The sequence below is a fragment of the Polypterus senegalus genome, chromosome 11, assembly GCF_016835505.1.
Source record: "Polypterus senegalus isolate Bchr_013 chromosome 11, ASM1683550v1, whole genome shotgun sequence".
Classification (NCBI taxonomy): domain Eukaryota; kingdom Metazoa; phylum Chordata; class Cladistia; order Polypteriformes; family Polypteridae; genus Polypterus; species Polypterus senegalus.
The window spans coordinates 79318038-79341556 of NC_053164.1; the positions used below are offsets into that span (position 1 = coordinate 79318038).

At 38.0% G+C, this 23519-nt stretch overlaps 1 protein-coding gene across 2 annotated transcripts in view; it reads left to right on the forward strand.

Annotated features, from left to right (window-relative positions):
- Positions 1-23519, forward strand: part of fibpa (fibroblast growth factor (acidic) intracellular binding protein a) — a 75665-nt gene that overhangs the window by 11868 nt on the left and 40278 nt on the right. For both annotated transcript variants that reach the window (XM_039769129.1, XM_039769128.1), the window contains exon 2: positions 3486-3588. In XM_039769129.1, the coding sequence (XP_039625063.1) occupies positions 3504-3588 (85 nt within the window). In that variant the 5' untranslated portion in view covers positions 3486-3503. The remainder of the gene's footprint in view (positions 1-3485; positions 3589-23519) is intronic.

The window sequence follows — 23519 nt, forward strand, 5'->3', positions numbered from 1 at the left end:
GACCTCCATCATCCGTAAGTGGAAGAAGTTTGAAACCACCAGGAATCTTCCTAGAGCTGGCCGGCCATCTAAACTGAGCGATCGGGGGAGACGGGCCTTAGTCAGGGAGGTGACCAAGAACCCGATGGTCACTCTGTCAGAGCTCCAGAGGTCCTCTGTGGAGAGAGGAGAACATTCCAGAAGGACAACCATCTCTGCAGCAATCCACCAATCAGGCCTGTATGGTAGAGTGGCCAGACGGAAGCCACTCCTTAATAAAAGGCACATGGCAGCCCGCCCGGAGTTTGCCAAAAGGCACCTGAAGGACTCTCAGACCATGAGAAACAAAATTCTCTGGTCTGGTGAGACAATGATTGAAGTCTTGGGTGTGAATGCCAGGCGTCACGTTTGGAGAAAAGCAGGCACTGCTCATCACCATGCCAATACCATCCCTACAGTGAAGCATGGTGGTGGCAGCATCATGCTGTGGGGATGTTTTTCAGTGGCAGGAACTGGGAAACTAGTCAGGATAAAGGGAAAGATGACTGCAGCAATGTATAGAGACATCCTGGATGAAAACCTGCTCCAGAGCGCTCTTGACCTCAGACTGGGGCGACTGTTCATCTTTCAGCAGGACAACGACCCTAAGCCCACAGCCAAGATATCAAAGGAGTGACTTCAGGACAACTCTGTGAATGTTCTTGAGTGGCCCAGCCAGAGCCCAGACTTGAATTCAAATGAACATCTCTGGAGAGATCTTAAAATGGCTTTGCATCGACGCTTCCCATCCAACCTGATGGAGCTTGAGAGGTGCTGCAAAGAGGAATGGGCGAAACTGGCCAAGGATAGGTGTGCCAAGCTTGTGGCATCATATTCAAAAAGACTTGAGGCTGTAATTGTTGCCAAATGTGCTTTGACAAAGTATTGAGCAAAGGCTGTGAATACTTATGTACATGTGATTTCTCAGTTTTTTTATTTTTAATAAATTTGCAAAAACCTCAAGTAAACGTTTTTCATGTTGTCATTATGGGGTGTTGTGTGTAGAATTCTGAGGAAAAAAATTAATTTAATCCATTTGGAATAAGGCTGTAACATAACAAAATGTGGAAAAAGTGATGCGCTGTGAATATTTTTGGGATGCACTGTACTTCCCAATAAATACCATTCTAAGTAAAAACTTTGACTATTTCTAATTATTTCCCTTGCAACCATGTCTGAATAAATGAATAGTGAAAAACCTTAATCATGCTATGTACTATACTATGTACTACCACTTATCTACAGTAAATTAAACAGTGAAAATGACAATATTAAAATAGAAAATGACTGTTGTACAGAGCAAGCAACAATGCACTGTGCAGTCTATGCTCCATTAAGTAAAGTAGTAAATGAAATGGAATTGCAAACGATTAATCTATCATTCACAATTAAAGTCTTATTTCAGTCTGAAGAATAGTGGAGGAGTTATTTTAAAAACTATTGGTTCTTCCAGATTTATTGCAGTGATGTGATCACAACTGACTGACTGACTGCTGTGAGAGGTGCTCACTACCAGCAGCAGCCAGGTTTACATAATGCAAGTCAATTTTTCCATGCTGCTGTTCACTTTAGTGCATGTACATGTATAATGCATTAACATGTACAGAGCTCGCTCTCCATGAATGCATACATTAAGACATGATTCAGCATAATTAATGTACACCAAGTACATGTAAGCTATCATGTAAAACGCATTCTAGAATCTGATTGATGCAAATGTACCAGACATACATTCTTGCCAACCCAGGAAAACTCTCCCGTACACACTATTTATTTATTTAGTTGTGTGTGTGTATTATTAGGTACACCTTGCTGGCACCAGGTTGGATCCCCTTTTGCCTTCAGAATTGCTGTAGTTCTTTGTGGAATAGATTCAACAAGGCGCTGGAAACATTCCCTAGTGATTTTGGTTCATATTGACATGATAGTATCGCGCAGTTGCTGCAGATTTGTCAGCTCCACATCCATGATATGAATCTCCTGTTCCACAACATCCCAAAGGTGCTCTATTGGATTGAGATCTGGTGACTATGGAGGCCATTTGAGTACAGTACACTCATTGTTATGTTCAAGAAACAAGTTTTTAGATGATTTGAGCTTTGTGACATGGCACATTATCCTGCTGGAAGTAGCCATCAGAAGATGGGTACACTGCTGTCATAAAGGGATGGACATGGTCAGCAGCAGTACCCAGGTAGTTTGTGACATTTAATAACACTGATTTGGTACTATGGGGCCCCAAGAAAATATTCCCCACCACCAGCCTGGATCATTGATACAAGGCAGGATGGATCCATGATTTCATGTTGTTGACACCAAATTCTGACTCTATCATCCAGATGTTGCAGCAAAAATCGAGACTCATCAGACCAGGCTCCTTTTTGATGGAGGGACACTGCAATTGTGAGGTTGAAAAGACTTTTCATAATATTGGGTAGCCCACCACTGACTCAGCTTTGGAATGGCCAGTAAGGGATAGGCAGTTTGATGGCCAAGGTCTCCAGGACTCTAAACAAATCTGAATCATATCATGTGATATCATCTACTCTTTTATTTTGCTGTGTACTTGTAATATAACTTATTGTATTAAGGATTACTTGTGTTCTGCGCTGCAATATGTATATTGTATTGTATTTACTCTTTTTTTGACACTCGGTGCACACCAAACCTGCCTGGAAAGGTCTCTCTCTTCGAATTGCCTTTTCTGAAATTTCTTCCATTTTTTTTTCCCTGCAAGGGTTTTATTTTTTTGGGGAGTTTTTTCTTGTTAAGCCTAGTGCTGTCAAAAGACAGGGCCTGTGGCACGCTTTGTGTGATTTTAGGTTATACAAAAATAAATTGTTTTTCCATTCTTCTGTTGTCCAGTTTTGAGCTTGTGTGATTTGTAGCCTCAGTTGCCTATTCTTAGATGGCAGGCGTGGCACCCAGTATAGTCTTCTGCTGCTGTAGCCCATCTGCTTCAAAGCTTCGATGTGTTGTGTGTTCAGAGATCTACATACCTCTGTTGTAACGAATGGTTGTTTGAGTTACTGATGCCTTCTATCAGCTCAAACAAGTCTGGCCATTCTCCTCTGACCTCTGGATTCAACAAGACATTTTTTCCCAGAGAACTACCACTAACTGCATATTTTCCCTTTTTTTGGACCATTCCCTCTAAACCCTAGAGATGGTTGTACATGAGAATCCCAGTAAATCAGCAGTTTGTAAAATACTCAGACCAGCCCATCTGGCACCAACAACCATGCCACATTTAAAGTCACTTAAATCACCTTTCTTCTTCATTTTGAATTTAAACATGTTGTCTTGACAATGTCTGCATGCCTAAATGCATTGAGTTGCTGTCATGTGATCCATGTGATTGGATGTTAAAAAGTAGATGAACATGAACAAGTGGCTGGTGAATGTGTGTGTGTGTATATGTATGTGTGAGTATATGTATATAATATTTTTTTTCTTTACCTTCATAGGATTCCAATGAAGTAAAAATGTCTGTGGAACTGGATGTTTTTGTGGGTAATACCACAATTATGGATGAAGAAGTATACCAGTTGTGGCTCGATGGATATACAGGTAAACATTAAGTAACTACCAGTACATGTATATACAGGGGTGGGCAAAAGTAGGTTTATAGTTGTAAGTACATGAAACACAGAGTGTATTCTTGTATTCTTTATTTACTATAACCAGCATGTCTTTTCCATATGAACAACTGTAAACCTGCTTTTGCCCATCAATGTGTATTTCTAATGTAATAAATACATTACTCCTGTTAATAGTGAATTTGAACTTAACAAAGGTTTCTGTTCCACAAACAGCTGCTTCCTCATATACTGGTGTTTAGTATGCATTATATGTAACTGTTAAGTCCATTATCCATTTCCTCAAGGGCTTATTATGTACTGTGCACATATTTTAACTTTAATGTTAATACTGAAATAATTGATTTGTATTGAGTATACAGTATTTTGAAATATTTGAGCCACTCTTTAAATTCACTTTATAATGGTGTGAACTGATTTAAAAGGTGTAATCTCTTTTTGCTTAATAAAAAAAATCATTCTCCTATTCAGCTATTTAACTATAATTAACATTACAAATTGATAAATGAAATAATTAATTGGACACTTAAATATGTATTCTAAAACCAGACAGTGGAGCGTACTCTAACATAAGACACTTACAAACTCCATGCAGAGATGAACTAGGACACAAACCCTGGTCTCTTTACAGCAAGGCAGCAGCTCCACCACTGTGCCACCTATTACCCCCTACATTAATCATTTTTCCCTTTTTTAAATTATTATTTTTATTAGATTTGAAGTAGGCTACTTTGATTCTTGTTTATAGGTTAGGAGCCTTGTATAAATGTATACATTCAGACTACTAGCAAGAAAACCAAGAAACATTTATATCAAGTGAAGTGAATTTACTTTTGCTTCTTAGCTTATTCTGAGGTTTTATTTAAGTAAATGTTGTGTCTCTAAAATACTAATGTTTCTTTAAATAAATATCTTCACAATTCAAAATAAAGAAATATCCCTTTTATTTTTTTTACCCTTTCTACAAAGCAGCAAACATATTGTACACCTTGAATGCATTTTTATTTACACTAAAACAATGTCTGACTTTTCAGACATTTTTACGAACATCAGAAATTGTGCTCTGTAGACCATGGAAAAACTGCTGTATTCACAGAACATTCACAGAAAATACTTAAATACAGTTGCTTATATTTAATTAATGTGCTGTTCTTTTGGGTGTACTTTTTGATTTTCTCACATATCAAGGTCAATGTTATGTCATATGACTGTTACATCATGTTACATTATATTAGCTTGGTAAATTTTTTAGGTTTAATTTGTTTTACATAATCAAGGGCAGCAAGGTGTAGGGAAGCACTGCAAGGATTTCTTGGATGTTGGAATAGACCACGGCCCAGATTGGGGGGGTCGGGTGTCAAGGCACCACCTGGGAATAGGGATGGACAACCACCCAGGCAGAGGGTTAAAAAACGTACAAAATAAATACTGACTTTACCTGCTATCTGTGCATTTTGTATGGGTTTTGGCTGTTCAGGAGAATGCCCAGCACAACACAACATATATATACAGGTAAAATTTAAAATATTTTACCCAATCGTTCAGCTCCACCATTAGTAGTAAAGACAGTCTAATTTTATAGTAGAGGTGTCACATTAGCTATACATTATTGTTTGAATATTCTTGAGTAATTGTGTACCCAGTATGATATTGGGGAAAGTATGCTATTTGCAAGTATCTGCTTTTCAGTGTGAATTTCTTATCAATATTATTAACCATTAGGTCCCTGTATGGTTCCATAATTCTGCTCAAGAGCAGATCAGCTGAGATTACCTAGTGTGACACTTGTTTCAGATCCATTTCAAATTTTGTCCAAACAACGAAATGCATTAAAAGGAAACTTGGGGAAAAATATAATTGGTACTTTTTAAAAACCTGCACATTGTTGATCAGAGACATTCATTTTCATAAATAAACTGCAATGGTATCTGTTATCTCCATGTATATACAGTGGACATAGCAGTTCGTTTATAGTGTGAAGAATCAGCCTGTGTCACGGGCCTAATGTTACTGATACTTGGCTCTGTATACTTAGTTTATATACTCTTCATACTGCACTATATGGTTTAGTTTTTATATGGTTGTTTAAATTTGTTGTGTTTCAGTGTAAGCCTGTCACAGTTATTTTATACTGCTTGCACAGTATGTTTTTGATTAACATCCCTGCTATTGAAAACAAAACAAGTCCAAATTATGCAGATAATGCTTTTTGTTTTGGTAATAGAATGCAGATGGAACTTTATTTGTCCCCAGGGAAAAATCTGCCATGACCCCCCCTTTTTTTTCTTTTACTTACTTAAATAGGTAGATAAATAAATATACACATACACTTTGGTCTGTACAAGGAAGAAGATTAAAAAGAAAGACAAGATCTGACTTGGCTGTCACAGTAATACATTATACAGAAGTATTGATGTTGGCATAAAGAAGCCCCAGTAGCATTTCTTGACACACTTGTGCTGAATAATTTGTTGGCTAAAAGTCCTCCATGTTAGTGTGTCAGAGAGAGGATGTGCAGCATTGTTCATAATGGTAAAGTTTTGTTTTAATTCTCTCTTTTGCTACAACCTCCAGGGGGTACAAAGTGTCCTATAACTATGCTTGCCCTTTTAATTAGATTGTTGAATCAGTGGGCCTTTTTTGAAGTGATTTTACCACCCCATACCACGCATAGAAAAATGACACTGGCCATTACAGAAGATGTTAAGAGTGTCACTTCCCAGATTAAAGGAACAGAGTCTCCTAAGGAAAAAGAGCCTGCTCTGCCCTTATATAGTTCCTCTGTGTTCCGCGAAACCCACTGGTCATTAATATGGACTCCCCAAGTACTTGTAGAAGTGGACCCCCTCTACATCCACTCTTTGAATAGTGACTGGACATAGAGGCTCTTTGATGCAGCAAAAGTCAATAAGCAGTTCCTTGGTTTTGGTGATGTTAAGATGCACGCAATTCTCTTTAACCAAAGTGAAGCCGCATCTTTTTAAGGTTCTCAAAATCGAGTTAGCTACTGACTTGGAAAGGTAGGATCCAGCATGAGTCAAATGTATAAGAAAAGAAGTTTCTAGTCTTATAAATGCTTGTTTTAAAATGTTTAGTGAAAATTTAAAAAGGAACAAATTACAAAAATTCTGAAAAAAGTTATTACACACAGAACAAAATGAAAAAAGGTTTTCTTCTTCAGTCTTAGCTAACTTCAGTCACTTTCTATACTTTTAGGTTGTGTTATTTCTCAATGGCAAACGTTAGCACATTCAAGGAATAATTAGAATATTCCCTTTATAGTTTATCTTGTATGGGTTATATTATAATTTCCCATTGACTATGCTTTAATATGTATACCTAAGGAAATACTTCTGTCAATTTAACATAACCTAACTAACTAACAAATGGCTGTTACACCAAGAAGTAAACTTTCCACCTGACTCCTATACACTTTCTCATCCCTTTTATTAATGTACCCCATAAGTCCAGAATCATCTGAGAATTTCTGCAAGTGACATGACCTGGTATTATATTTATAGTCTGAGGTGTACAGAGTGAAGAGAAAAGGAGACAGTACCATCTGGTGCTCCAGTGTTGCTCATATCCATATTAGAAACACAGTCCTTGGGTCTCACAAACTGCAGTGTGCCCAACAGATAGTCCATTATCCAGGACACCATAGGCTCATCCACCTGCATATCTCTGAGTTTACCCCTTAACAGGACTAGCTGGATGGTATTGAAGGAGCTGAAGAAATCAAAAAACATATTCCTCACAGTCCTGCCAACATTGTCCAGGTCAGAGTAAGCCTTATGGAGCAGACAGATAACTGTGCAAGGGGCCAGGTGGTCTACCACAAGAGGACTGATATAGTCCAGGATCAGTCTCTCAAAGATCTTGAGGATGAGAGACGTAAGTGCCACTGGTTGGTAGTCTTTAGCTGAAGAGGCGCTTGCCTTCTTTGGAACAGAAAAAATGCATGATTTTTTCTACAACAGCGAGACTTTCTGGAACCTTACTGATACTACTCAGATTTTTTGACAACTCTAATTCTGGTAGGACTATTAAAAATAAAAGCAATTGAATCATTAAGTGAATATATTAGAGATTGAATGTTCCTAATCCGAAATGCCTAGAACCAGAAGTATTTTGGATTTCAAATATTTTTGGATTTTGGAATACTGTACCTGCATTTTCCTAAAACTCCCACCCACAATTCTTCCAGTCCCTGCACTTTAATCCTCCAGGGTTTTTGTGAGATAGGAAAATAAATGACTTGATGTTGTGAGAAAATAAGCCAAAACAGCTGTTGTCCTTCAAGAGCTCAGTAGCATAAGATAGTGACATGATAGACAGTGACAGAAACGACAGACACACACCTAAAGAGCACTGCAGGAACTTCGCTCCTTTAAGAAGTGCTTTTGTCTGCTATGATATCTTTCTGTCATTTTTGACTATTACATCACTATATGTCATAACAATAGTAAGTAGAGTTTAGATAAGCATTGTGGTCTATTTATACCCAGTGTGTTAAAGTGCTACAGCTATACAGTGATCCCTTGCTATATCGCGCTTCAACTTTCGCGGCTTCTCTCCATCGCGGATTTTAAATGTAAGCATATCTAAATATATATCACAGATTTTTCGTTGGTTTGCGGATTTCTGCGGACAGTGGGTCTTTTAATTTATGGTACATGCTTCCTCAGTTTGTTTGCCCAGTTAATTTCATACAAGGGACGCTATTGGTGGATGGCTTAGAAGCTACCCAATCAGAGCATGTATTACATATTAAATAAAACTCCTCAATGATATACAATGTGCTTCCCGCACGGTGCTTGATTGTTAGCTTTTTTCTGTCTCTCTCACTCTCTCTGCCTGATGGAGGAGGTGTGAGCAGAGGGGCTGTTTGCACAGAGGCTTTTTGCCTAGAGGATACGGACGCTCCTCTACAAAATGCTGCTTTATCGCGGTGCTTCAGCATACTTAAAAGCACAAAAGCACGTATTGATTTTTTGATTGTTTGCTTTACTCTCGTGCTCTCTCTCTCAGACATTCTCTGCCCCTGACGTTTACTTCTTTGAAGAGGAAGATATGTTTGCATTCTTTTAATTGTGAGAAAGAAATGTCATCTCTGTCTTGTCATGGAGCACAGTTTAAACTTTTGACTAATGGGTGTTATTTCATGTCTAGGGGGCTCTAATAATGTTAACAGTGTGGGAGAGTTTATAAGGGCTTAAAATATATAAAAATAACCATACAAACATATGGTTTGTACTTCGCGGATTTTCATCTATCGCGGGGGGTTCTGGAATGCAACCCCCGCGATCGAGGAGGGATTACTGTATTTCCTATTAGACAGTAATATTAACTTCCTTTAGTTGTTCATTTAGACGTCCAGTTAGAAGGTGGATGCTGTTCATTCTCGTCCATGCATGTACTGGTGGCGTTAGGTACATTTACTGATATAGGTGTTTTGAATACTGAAATCTGTATCTCCAGTATCAGGCGTGCTAATTGACAATATTCTTGACATAGTAAATTCGTCATTAGATACGGGGGTCTTCCCAGACTGTCTTAAGACTGCTGTAGTTAAACCCCTGCTCAAGAAAAATAATCTTGACCCCTCTGCTTTTGAAAATTTTAGACCCATCTCTAACCTGCCCTTCTTAAGTAAAATTCTAGAGAAGGCAGTCATTATGCAGTTAAATGACCACCTCAATAAACATGCTATTCTTGATAAATTTCAGTCAGGCTTCAGAACAAATCACAGCACAGAAACTGCATTCGTTAAAGTAGTAAATGACTTGCGGGTAAATGCAGACAGAGGCCATTTATCTGTTCTCATCCTCTTAGATCTGAGTGCCGCATTTAAAACCATTGATCACAATATTCTTAGAAATCGCCTTAGTAACTTTTTTCTAAAATAATCGGGGGCGACTTTAAAGCAGAATCTGAGATAGCAGCGCTTATCGCATACGCTGATCAAACACCGTCAGACCCCGACCAAGATCTTTTATATTTCGTTTTGAACGATTATCATTTAAGCTAGAGGTGATGGCACTCCTCAGAAACAAGGAAGATATTATATATGAAAATAACTACATTCGTATCTTCCCTGACTTCTCTCCAGCAACAGCTATTAAGCGCGCAGCCTTCTATAATATTAAACAGCGGCTACGGCAAGCCAGTGTCAAATACAGCCTCCTATCCGCAAAACTGAAAGTGGAATGGCAAGGTCATTTCTATGTCTTCGCTAGCAAGGAAGAAGCAGAAAATGAATTAAGAAAGCTGATCCCGGGACTATTCTGATACATAAAATAGTGAGTCATGGCGGTAAATGATAATGCTAGGATTAATAATCTACTGTCTGATCTATTTGTTTTAAAATACGGGTTTTTTATCAGCATATATTCTCATATATTCTTATTATTACTTAGTATTACTAGGGGCTATATGTTTATGTTTTATTGTGCTTAATTACTTTTCCTCCTTTTTTTTTTCTCTTTTTCTTTTCTAATTATTTCATGTGTACCCTAAATGAGACTGTTCAATATCATACCCTTGGTTTACTGTTATTGCTATTACTGCATTAAGACTTGTTATGCTTATTTTGGACACATCTTTAACACCATCACCTGGGTTTATTATCTGGGGATATCATCTTAATGCACTAAAATTGCTGAAGATATATATATATATATATATATATATATTAAGTGCAAAATTTTTTTTTTTTTCCTCTTTAAAGACTATATTGGTAACAGATATCTCTATCTTTTAACCTAAAGCGCCACTGCATGGGGCTTGTTGTGCTTTGGACGTGCTCTGTCTCTGGGTATGTCAGAGGACTGGGACTGCGTGAAGTGGGTTTTAGCCTCACTTGGGGAGGCAAAAAGGGAGGGTGGGGGGTTAAGGGGGGAAGAGAAAGAGAGCAGGCTTGATCTATACCTAATCTATCATCTCAATCTTTATAATTATAACTATCAACGTAATAATAAGCTGCATGGCAACAACTCTTGGGGAAATAGGAAATTAAGACCTAAACTATTTCACTTCCAGTTAAGACTATAAAATGACATCAAAAACTCAGAATCAGTGTCTCCATGATGGGACAGTTAACTTCGTAAGCTGGAATGTTAAAGGCCTGAATCACGAATTAAAGAGAAAGAAAGTACTTTCTCACCTAACAGGTCTAAATGCTAAAATAGTATTTTTACAGGAAACCCACTTACTAAGCAAGGATCAGTTCCGCTGCAAAAGACTGGACTGGCCAATGTTCCATTCTAGTTTTACAAAGAAAACTAGAGGGTGGGAATTCTCATACATAGAACAGTACCATTTGTAGCATCAGATGTAGTATTGGATCCTGAAGGGAGATATGTAATGGTCATGGGAGACTTATCTAACTGTAAAATGATTTTGATAAATGTTTATGCACCTAATGTTGATGATAAGGAATTTATACAAAATTTATTTGCATCCATTCCCAATCTGAACACTCATAAAGTTATAATGGCTGGGGACTTTAATTGTGTTTAAATCCACTTTTAGATAAGACTTCCTCCACAGGGGAACGCAACTAACACCGCAAAGATAATTACAAAGTTTATAACTGATCACAACTTATCAGATCCCTGGAGGTTTTTAAACCCAAATTCAAGAACATATTCTTTCTACTCACCAGTACATCATTGCTACTCAAGGATTGATTACTTTTTATAGATAATAACTTCTTGCCTAAGATTAAATCTTGTAAATACGATGCTATTGTTATTTCGGACCATGCTCCTATGATCTTGGAGCTGAAATTACTAAGCCCCATACACTCACCCCGCAGATGGCGCCTCAACCGCTTCTATTAGCTGACGAGAATTGTACTGAATTTATATCCAAACAAATCAAATTCTTTCTAGAGACAAATACATCCCCTGAGATCTCTGCAGGAATACTCTGGGAAACTCTTAAGGCCTTCTTAAGAGGACAGATTATCTCATATCTTTCCCACAGAAATAAATCCGAGCAAGAAAGTAGCAGAGATAAAAAGCGAAATTACTAAAATAGATGAAGAACATGCCAGACTACCAAGCGAGACTCTACATAAGAGGAGGCAGGCTCTACATTCAGAATTAAACCTCTTGACAACTAAAGAAACTGAACATCTAATTTACAAATCCAGACATCATTATTATGAACATGGAGAGAAAGCTAATAAGCTTTTAGCGCAACAAATTCACAAGCAAGATGTACGCAACGCAATCTCAGTAATCACTAACACGAACGGAGATAAAATCATCGAACACAAAAATATAATGTACACTTTCAGAGACTACTATAAATCCCTATATACTACTGAGTTTAAAGAAGACAATATACAATCTAATGCATTTCTGGATACATTACAGATACCACAAATTGACGCTTTTAGTGTGGAGGAACTTGATAAACCTCTGCATTATCAGAATTACTAGATGCTATAAAGTCACTCCAAGGTGGAAAAGCAGCAGGCCCTGATGGCTACCCTGCAGAGTTTTACAAGAAATTCTCCGCTCAGCTAGCTCCCTCCTATTAGCAACATTTACAGAAGCCAGAGATAACCAATCTCTTCCACAAACCTTTCGCCAAGCACTAATCACTGTCTTTCCAAAACAAAATAAGGACTTATTACAATGTGCATCATACAGACCAATTTCACTTCTGAATAACGACGTTAAAATACTCTCTAAAATCATAGCTAGAAGGATGGAGAAAGTGCTCCCTCGTAATATCACAAGACCAAACTGGATTTATTAGGGGCCGACACTTATCTTCAAATCTTCGACGCCTGTTTAATGTAATATACTCACCAACTAAATCAAACACCCCAGAAATATTATTATCATTGGATGCAGAAAAGCATTCGACATGATTGAATGGAAATACCTTTTACTATTTTGGAGAAGTTTGGGTTTGGCCCAACATTTGTGCATGGATTAAATTACTGTATACTAACCCAGAAGCTTCAGTTTGCATCAATAACATTTGCTCAGACTACTTTAAACTAGAACGTGGCACAAGACAAGGATGCCCTTTGTCACCGCTGCTGTTTGCATTGCCATTGAACCACTGGCAATACATTGTCGAAATACTGATCAGATAAAGGGGATTAGCAGAGAAGGACTTGAACAGAAAATCTCATTATATGCAGATGATATGGTACTGTATATTTCGGACCAGAAAATTCTGTGCCTGCAGTCTTAGCAGCACTCACAGAATTTCAAAAGCTCTCTGGTCTCAGAATTAATCTGAATAAAAGTGTACTCTTTCCAGTGAATTCTCAAGCATATAATATTAGATTAGACACCCTACCTTTTATCATTGCAGAACAATTTAAATACCTAGGGGTAAACATCACAAGTAAACATAAAGCTCTATATCAACAAAATTTCGTTGTCTGCATGGAAAAAATTAAGACTTGCATAGATGGTCAACCCTTCATCTCACACTAGCTGGAAGAATTAACACTGTTAAGATGAATATTCTTCCTAAGCTCCTTTTTTTATTTCAAAACATCCCAATATCTATACTAATAAACGGCAAAGCCCTCACTGACTCACTCACTGACTGACTGACTGACTGACTGACTCATCACTAATTCTCCAACTTCCCGTGTAGGTAGAAGGCTGAAATTTGGTAGGGTTATTCCTTACAGCTTCCTTACAAAAGTTGGGCAGGTTTCATATCGTAATTATACGCGTAATGGTCATAACTGGAAGCTGTTTTTCTCCATTTACTGTAATGGAGATGAGCTTGAAACCCGTGGGGGCAGAGTTTCGTGTGACATCATCACGCCTTCCACGTAATCACGCAGTACGTAGAAAACCAGGAAGAGGCCCAAAAAGCGCTGAAGAAAACATGCATTATATAATTCAGAAGGCAGCGAAACAATAAGAAGCGAGCGAGTGACATATACAACCATATTCATGAGTTCTGCTACTTCGGAAACAAAGCAATGTAAACCTACACTTTAAATTAAGTTCATAGACAGGCTGCGCTGGCGTTTGTAATTTAGTGCCTACCCATATAAGGCCGTCCGTCAGCGCAATCCAATAGCAAACTGCCACGGGTAAATATTCACGGGTGAAGGACTGTGCTTATGCAGAGGAAGATGAGATGGTCAGGGTGGTGTTTGGCACAAACTCAGCGAAACTGCGAGAGAAAGTTTTAAGTGCCAGGACTAAGGTAACATTAAATACAGCCATGGACATAGCACGACATGGCACCAGCACAGCTGGGAACCTTCGATGCATGTACACCGAGCGGCTCACGTGAACTGACGCAGTGCACAGACAAAAAGCAACAGTTCCAAAGAGCTGAACAAAACCAATTACACAATTGAAAAGGCAGCAAAAAATATGAAGCGCCTGATACATACAAGCATATTCATAAATGCAGCTACTGTGGAAACAAAGCACACGGTGGAAAAAGTCAATGTCCCGCTAAAGGAAGACAGTGTAAAAAACCATGCATGCAGTGTGTCAGGTCTCAGATAAAGAAGAAGACGAGCTGTTTATTGATGCAGTAAGAAACGAATCGATGAATGAAACCTGTCATCTTTACAACGATTGACAAACACGGAATGTAACTTGAACACAACACATCCTACAAATACGAACCTGATTGAAAGAAATAATGATAATCAAATCCTTGATGACAGCAACACTCAGTAACACTCACAAAACAAATACTGTATATTGACAGTCATGTTACGCTATTTTTAAAATGTTCCCTTTTCTTTTCATAGCTTTTTAACACACTACTCTCGCTGCGATACACGGGTATATATATATGTATATATATATACCCCGATCTACATACTCGAATAATGGATACTTTATTCGCCATCAATGATTGTTTTGGTAAAGCCATACTCAGTGTATTCATTAGATGAACGGTAAAAAGTAAGAGCGAGGGAGGATGACTTATTGAGGCATGCAGGCTGTAGTGCGCCAACTCTATCTGAATTGCGCGATCACATTTGAAAAATATATCTTTTCAAGTTCTATTTAGTCCATATGTGTCAAACTCAAGGGCAGGGCCACATCCGCCCGGCGTAATTATATCCGCCCGCAAGATCATTTTATATACTGTATTATTGTTATTAATGGCCCGGTATATGAAGCGCTGGTAACACAATAAACTACAGATCCCATAATGCAGCGCTTCAGCTGCCTTGCCAACACTTACCGCGGTAATCAAGTCTAGCTTATGATGCTGCAAGTTATTGCGAAGCTAGCTCACACGATGCTGAAGAGAAAAGTTGATTCTGAAAATAGAGCCTTTAAAAACCGATGGGAGGCTGAGTATATGTTTACTGAACCCGTGTGTCTCATTTGTGGAGCTAATGTGGCTGTAATTACAGAATTTAATCTAAAGGCACTATGAGACAAAACATCAGGGTAACCTGAAAGACCTGAATGCAATGCAGAAGATACAGAAAGCAGAAGAATTAAATAAGAATCTGACACTTCAGCGGACGTTTTTACCCGTGCACAATCACAAAGTGATTTCAAGTGAAGCTGCTTTTATGGGAGACACAAATGCACCAGTGCAACTTGCCCCACTTTCCCTGTTGCCAAGTAATGTTGAACCAAGTCGTCACTACGGTGTTCCCAAAATACGCACTTTGCTGATAAACTGAGCGCACTGAGTTTGCACGGCGCTTTGGTGACTTTGAAGAACAAAAAGTCCGTCTACATGCGGCTGAACCTTGTGCATGTTTGGTAGCACATATCTGTGTGAGAAGCTCTTCTCAGTGATAAAGACTAACAAAACAGCACACAGGAGTCACCTCACTGATGAGCACCTGCAATCCATCCTGAGAATCTCCACAACACAGAACCTCACACCAAACATAAACGAACTTGTTGCCAAAAAAGATGCCAGGCGTCCAGCTCTAAAATGACATATGAGCAAAGACAACTGAATGATTTGATTTGTTATTGCTGAAAGGAACACATTTTATTTATATTTCCAGGTTTTGTTATGCAGCATGTTCATATTTGAATTTGTATAATTTTGACAGGATATATTTTTACGGAGAGCAAGTTTATTTTTATATAAAATTACATAAGAGTAAAGAAATTTGAATGTTTGTTCTTTTAACGTTTACTTTATTTCTAACTTGTATAATTTAGACAGGATATATTTTTATGGAGAGCAAAATATTATAAGTTGTTTAAGGTTTGAGTTGATGTATTCAGGAATAATATTCCTGTCTGTTTTTACCATTCCTACCAAAGATATTTCTGTCGACTAAATAAAAATTCCTTCTATTTAAAATTTAAATAGAACTTGAACAAATACGATAGTTCATAATATCCACGCAGACTTGCACGTAAGAGCGGGAGTTATCCGTTTTAACAAGTAGCGTATTGCACTGATACGAAATAGCTGTGTGTGTATATATGTAGATATGTATGTATATGTATATATATGTTTATATATATATATGTGTGTGTGTATGTATATATATATGTATTTGTGTGTATATATGTGTGTGTATGTATGTGTGTATGTATATGTATGTGTATATATGTAGATCTATACTAATAAAAGGCAAAGCCCTCACTCACTCACTAACTCACTGACTCATCACTAATTCTCCAACTTCCCATGTAGGTAGAAGGCTGAAATTTGGCAGGCTCATTCCTTACACCTTACTTACAAAAGTTGGACAGGTTTCATTTCGAAATTCTACTAATGGTCATAACTGGAAGGTATTTTCTCCATTAACTGTAATGGAGTTGAGCTGGAATGACGTGGGGGGGCGAGTTTCGTGTGACATCATCACGCCTCCCACGTAATCACGTGAACTGATTGTCAACGCAGTGCGTAGAAAACCAGGAAGACCTCCAAAAAGCGCTTAAGAAAACATGCATTATATAATTGAGAAGACAGCGAAAAACAATAAGAAGCGAGCGAGTGACATATACTACCATATTCATGACTGCTGCTACCTCGGAAAGAAAGCAAGGGGTAAACCTAAACTTTACATTAAGTTCATAGACAGGCTACCGCTGGCGTTTCACATGCCCACAGGTAATGCGGGATACAAGTTTAATGAGAGGACGCAGGATATAAACGAGAGTTTTGATCACTTTGTAACTAAGTTAAAATTGTAGGTGAAGGGGTGTGCTTATGCAAATTCGAGACTGTGTTTGTGGGGGATTGACGGATAAGGCGGGGGGGGGAGTCACGTCATCATCTCCCCTCCCATTCATCTAATTTCGGTCTGAGCTGAGCTCCGCGGCCTTCCTCGAAGCAACTTTGTCACACTGCCACCAAATACTCACAGAAAAATCCACAAATTAATACACACGCTGTCTCCAGAGTTTCTACACACTGAATCCTCCAGGCACTACTTACAAAAGGTTACATTGACAATCGTGTTACGTTATTTTTAAAATCTTTCCTTTTCTTAGCACAAGCACAGCTGAGAAGCTTCATGCATGTGCTCCATAACGCGTTAAAAATAATGCATTTAATCACACTTTGCATTACAAGCAAAGGGAGCTTTTGTCAATGCATGATTTCCTGGTACACGGATTACATTGATCAGCGCATCCCGATTCATTTTACCCTCGCACCACCTTAGTTTGAGAAGAAGTATGAAAAAATATGAGGTTAACACAGAAAAACAGATCACCAATTCAAGCTTTATGAATAATCGATTCGCCATCAATAATTGTTTTGGTAAAGCCATCCTCCTTCCATTTTATAATTTTTCCGCCATTAGCCATGATTAAATGAACGGTAAATAAAGTAAGAGCAAAGCGAGGGTGACTTATTTAGGCAGGCATATATATGACAGCAACACTCATGACAATGTCAATCATGTTACGTTATTATTAAAATGTTTCCTTTTCTTTTCATTACTTCTTTAACACACTACTTCTCCGCTGCGAGGCGCGGGTATTTTGCTATATATATAATATATGAATGACCTCCAAAGAGCGCTGAGACTTTTGATATCATGAACGTGTCTGCAAAAACTGTAGTCTGCTGCCCTGCAAAAGTCGAGCAGCCAGCGCACGCATAGCTGTGCCGCCTTTGAGACGCTGACTGCGCTTCCGCCTTAAGTCAAAGTGAGCACTTTTAATTTTTTTCATCCTCCCCCTGCGCTATAGCCCAGACAAGTGCAAACACGGGACCCCTTTTCTACACCGCGCAAACTAATATTAAGGCGATTCGCACTTTCTTTTCACGTTACGATTATGAGGTTGTCAGCTCGGATTATGAAGACACGCATACGAGTGGAGGACTCACAGTGCCATCACAGCCGATTAATGGCGGGACGTCTCACCAGTCTACACAAGACCCACCCCAAGACTGTCCCCAAAAGGCGATCATAACGTCAGCGAACACATCTCTCTATACTATATAAAAGAAAAAGGCAACTTTCCTTTCTTTACACCTTTTTTCCTTTTATCCCAAACCAAAGCCTTTCTCTTAACACTGCAGAAGACACAAAACTATTTTCTTTAAATGCCGGTAAGGCACATTACCAGAGGCACAAATTTGAACGTTCACATAGAAAATGTAATTTCTATACCACAGCCGTCGTGTAGCGCCTTTCAAAAGGGATCAACTACCGAGAGATGATCCATATACATTTTAGCTGCTGTTAGTTACTTACCTGTTGTGTTACACAGTCTTTAAAATGTAGTTTACCCGCAACCACTCCAGTAGTGCTCAATGTACCTGTACTTCTTAAAACGTTAATGTTTTACTGTTTAATAACTTATAGACTATATTTTATTATTTTTCCCTTGCACTCAGTGACCAAAGCTATACACACACATATAGACACATACAAACATACACACAAGTATATGTATGTGTATATATATGTATGTATGTATATATATATATATATATATATATATATATATATATATATATATATATATATATATATATATATATATATATATATATATATATATATAACTGCTCAAAAGAATTAAAGGAACACTTTTAATCAGAGTATAGCATAAAGTCAATGAAACTTATGGGATATTAATCTGGTCAGTTAAGTAGCAGAGGGGTTGTTAATCAGTTTCAGCTGCTGTGGTGTTAATGAAATTAACAACAGATGCACTAGAGGGGCAACAATGAGATGACCCCCAAAACAGGAATGGTTTAACAGGTGGAGGCCACTGACATTTTTCCCTCCTCATTTTTCTGACTGTTTCTTCACTAGTTTTGCATTTGGCTACAGTCAGTGTCACTACTGGTAGCATGAGGCTATACCTGGACCCTACAGAGGTTGCACAGGTAGTCCAACTTCTCCAGGATGGCACATCAATACGTGTCATTGCCAGAAGGTTTGCTGTGTCTCCCTGCACAGTTTCAAGGGCATGGAGGAGATTCTAGGAGACAAGCAGTTACTCTAGGAGAGCTGGAGAGGGCCATAGAAGGTCCATAACCCATCAGCAGGACCAGTATCTGCTCCTTTGGGCAAGGAGGAACAGGATGAGCACTGCCAGAGCCCTACAAAATGACCTCCAGCAGGCCACTGGTGTGAATGTCTCTGACCAAACAATCAGAAACAGACTTCATGAGGGTTGCCTGAGGGCCCAAATGTCTACTGTGCCCTGTGCTCACTGCACAGCACCGGGAGCTCAATTGGCATTTGCCATAGAATACCAGAATTGGCAGGTCCACCACTGGCGCCCTGTGCTTTTACAGATGAGAGCAGGTTCACCCTGAGTATATGTGAAAGACGGAAAGGGTCAGGAGAAGCCGTGGAGAATATTATGCTGCCTGTAACATCGCTTAGCATGACTGGTTTGGTGGTGGGTCAGTGATGATCTTGGAGGCATATCCATGGAGCGACTCACAGACCTCTACAGGCTAGACAACGGCATCTTGACTGCCATTAGGTATCAGGATGAAATCCTTGGACCCATTGTCAGACCCTACGCTGGTGCAGTAGGTCCTGGTTTCCTCCTAATGCACGACAATGCCCGTCCTCATGTGGTAAGAGTATGCAGGCAGTACCTGGAGGATGAAGGAATTGAAACAATTGAATGGCCTTCACGATCCCCTGACTTAAACCCAATAGAACATCTGTGGGACATTATGTTTCGTCCATTAGGCGCCGCCAGGTTGCTCCTCAGACTGTACAACAGCTCAGGGATGCCCTCATACAGATCTGGGAGGAAATGCCACAAGACACCATCCGTCGTCTCATTAGGAGCATGCCCCGACGTTGTCAAGCATGCATACAAGCTCATGGGGGCCACACAAGATACTGAAAAGCATTTTGAGTAGCAGAAATTAAGTTTTTGAAAAATGGACTAGCCTGCCACATCTTCATTTCACTCTGATTTTAGGGTGTCTACACAATTGAGCCCTCTGTAGGCAGAAAACATTTATTTCCATTAAAAGACTTGGCATCCTTTTGTTCCTAAGACATTGCTCTGTCGTTATTTGTATAGATATTCAACTTCATATTGAGATCTGATGTATCTAATGTGTTTCTTTAAAGTGTTCCTTTAATTTTTGTGAGCAGTGTATATATATATATATATACATATACACACACACACATATACACACACACACACACACACACACACACACACACACATACACACATATATATAATTTGTGTGTGTGTATGTATGTGTGTGTATATATGATGTAGATAGGTATGTATATATATAAGTGTATATGTAGATATGTATATAGATATGAAGATATGTATGTGTATATATATGTATATATATATATATGTGTGTGTGTGTGTGTGTGTGTGTGTGTGTGTGTGTGTGTGTGTGTGTATGTATATGACAGCAGCAATCCAAGCTGTGAGAAAACGGTAAAAAGGAGGCGTGTCAGACGTCGTGGTACATTTTCTGATGCAGCTAGATGAAAAAAACTTTGTGACGCTGCCGCCAAATACACAAAACAATTACTTTGACAATCATGTTAATGCTATTTTCAAAATGTTTCCTTTTCTTTCTCTTTCCTTCTTTAACACACTACTTCTCATGCCATATATATATATATATATATATATATATATATATATATATATATATATATATATATATATATATATATATATATATATATATATATATATATATATATATATATATTATAGAGATATAGATAGATAGATAGAGATATATAGATAGATAGATATGAGAACAACACTCATATCAATGACAAAACAATTACATTAACAACCATGTTACGTTATTTTTAAAATTTTTCCTTTTCTTTTTCGTACCTTCTTTAACACACTACTTCTCACACAGCTGGTATTCTGCTAGTATATATATATGTATGTATATATGTGTGTGTGTATATATGTGTATATGTATAGATATGTATATATATATGTTTATGTGTGTGTGTAAATATATATATATATATATTTATATATATATATATATGACAGCAACACTCATCACACACAACAGTGACAAAACAATTACATTCACAATCATGTTACGTTATTTTCAAAATGTTTCCTTTTCTTTTTCATTGCTTCTTTAACACACTACTTCTCCGCTGCGAAGCGCGGGTATTTTGCTAGTACATTAATAAATCATTCTTTAAGCAATTAGATTCAACAATAACCTCATTTATTTGGAATTCAAAACATCCACGCATCAAAAGAGCACCCTACAAAGACAAAGGCAGAAGGCCATGGCTCTACCTAACTTCCAGTTTTATTACTGGCGGAAATATACAGGCGATAAGAACCTGGACACAAATAGAAGAACATACACAGGCATGGACCGCAATAGAAGTAAAATCCTGCAGTACTTCTTTATATTCCTTGCTCTGAGCTCCAATAAACACACGTTATCGGCAATACACTACTAACCCAATTGTGCTCCTCTCACTTAGAATCTGGAACCAATGTAGAAAGCATTTTAAGACGGAGAAGCTTCTATCTGTGGCACCCCTGCAAGAGAACCACCTCTTTCAACCTTCACAAACATATGCAGTTTTAAATATCTAGAAAAATTAGGAATTAACTTGCTTAGAGATCTTTATATAGACAACGTCTTTGCATCCTATGAACAATTACATTCCAAATTTAACATTCCAGCTGCACATTTCTTTCACTATCTTCAAATCAGGAACTTTGTTAAACAGAACCTTCCAGATTTTCCTCATCTTGCACCCTCATCCACGCTGGAAAAAATATTGCTCAATTTTAAGGAATTAGACTCCATCTCTACAATATATAAAATCATTTTACAATCCCTTCCTTTCAAAGATCCAAGAGGACACTGGGAAAAAGACCTCTCAATTAATATATCAGAAAAGGAGTGGAAAGTAGCAATGCAGAGAATTCACTCGAGCTCCATATGCTCAAAGCATACAATTATACAACTCAAAATTATATATCGAGCACATCTGTCTCGACTAAAACTCTCCAAAATGTTTCCAGGGCATGATCCAACCTGCGAACGTTGCAACCAAGCCCCAGCCTCACTGGGTCACATGTTCTGGGCCTGCACCAAATTAACATTATTCTGGACAAAAAATTTTAATTACCTCTCAGACAGCCTTGGACTCACAATCCCTCCTAACCCATTAACAGCTGTGTTTGGGGTTCTTCCAGAGGGGCTTAAAGTGGAGAAAGACAAACAAATTGTGATTGCATTCACTACACTGTTGGCACGCAGACTTATTCTGATAAACTGGAAGAACCCAAACTCTCCTCTTTTAAGTCAGTGGGAAACTGATGTGTTATATTATTTGAAATTGGAAAAAATCAAATACTCAGAGGATCCGTACAGACTTTTTTCAAAACATGGCAAGATCTAATCAGTAATATTTTAAAATAAGTTTATAAAGCACATAGAATTTATTAGTTTAGGTATGTTTACAAGCCTTAAATTTTACACCGTTTGGCTTGCTCTCTCTCAGGGTGGGGATCGATCTGTTCTTAACATAATTCTTTTTTTTTGTAAAAACTTGATTGCTATGTATGGATTGTAATAAAATTAATAAAATAAGAAATAAAAAAAAAAAAAAGAGAAATCGCCTTAGTGTCTTAAATTGGTTTGAATCCTACCTGGCAGGTAGAAAATTCTTTGTGAGTTGTGGTAATCACATCTCAAAGAAACATGATATCCGATATGGTGTTCCACAAGGCTCTATCCTGGGTCCGCTGCTCTTCTCAATCTACATGCTTCTGTTAGGTCAGATTATCTCAGGTTACAACGTGAGTTACCACAGCTATGCTGATGACACACAGCTGTACTTATCAATAGCACCTGATGACTCTGACTCTCTCGATTCACTAACACAATGTCTTAATGGTATTTCTGAATGGATGAATTGTAATTTTCTCAAACTAAATAAAGAGAAAACTGAAATTTTAGTAATTGGCAATAATGGATTCAATGAGGTTATCAGAAATAAACTTGATGCATTAGGATTAAAAGTTAAGACGGAAGTAAAAAACTTAGGGGTAACTGTTGACTGTAATCTGAATTTTAAATCGCATATTCATCAGACCACTAGGACAGCATTTTTTCACTTAAGAAACATAGCAAAAATTAGACCTCTTATATCATTGACAGATGCTGAGAAATTAATTCACGCTTTTGTTTTCAGTAGACTAGATTACTGTAACGCACTCCTCTCAGGACTACCCAAAAAAGACATAAATCACTTGCAATGAGTGCAGAATGCAGCTGCTAGAATCCTAACTAGAAAAAGAAAATCCGAACACATTTCTCCAGTTTTGATGTCACTACACTGGTTGCCTGTGTCATTCAGGATTGACTTTAAGATACTGCCTATGGTTTATAAAGCCTTAAATAATCTCGCTCCATATTATATATCGGAAAGTCTGACACCTTATATTCCAAATCGTAACCTTAGATCCTCAAATGAGTGTCT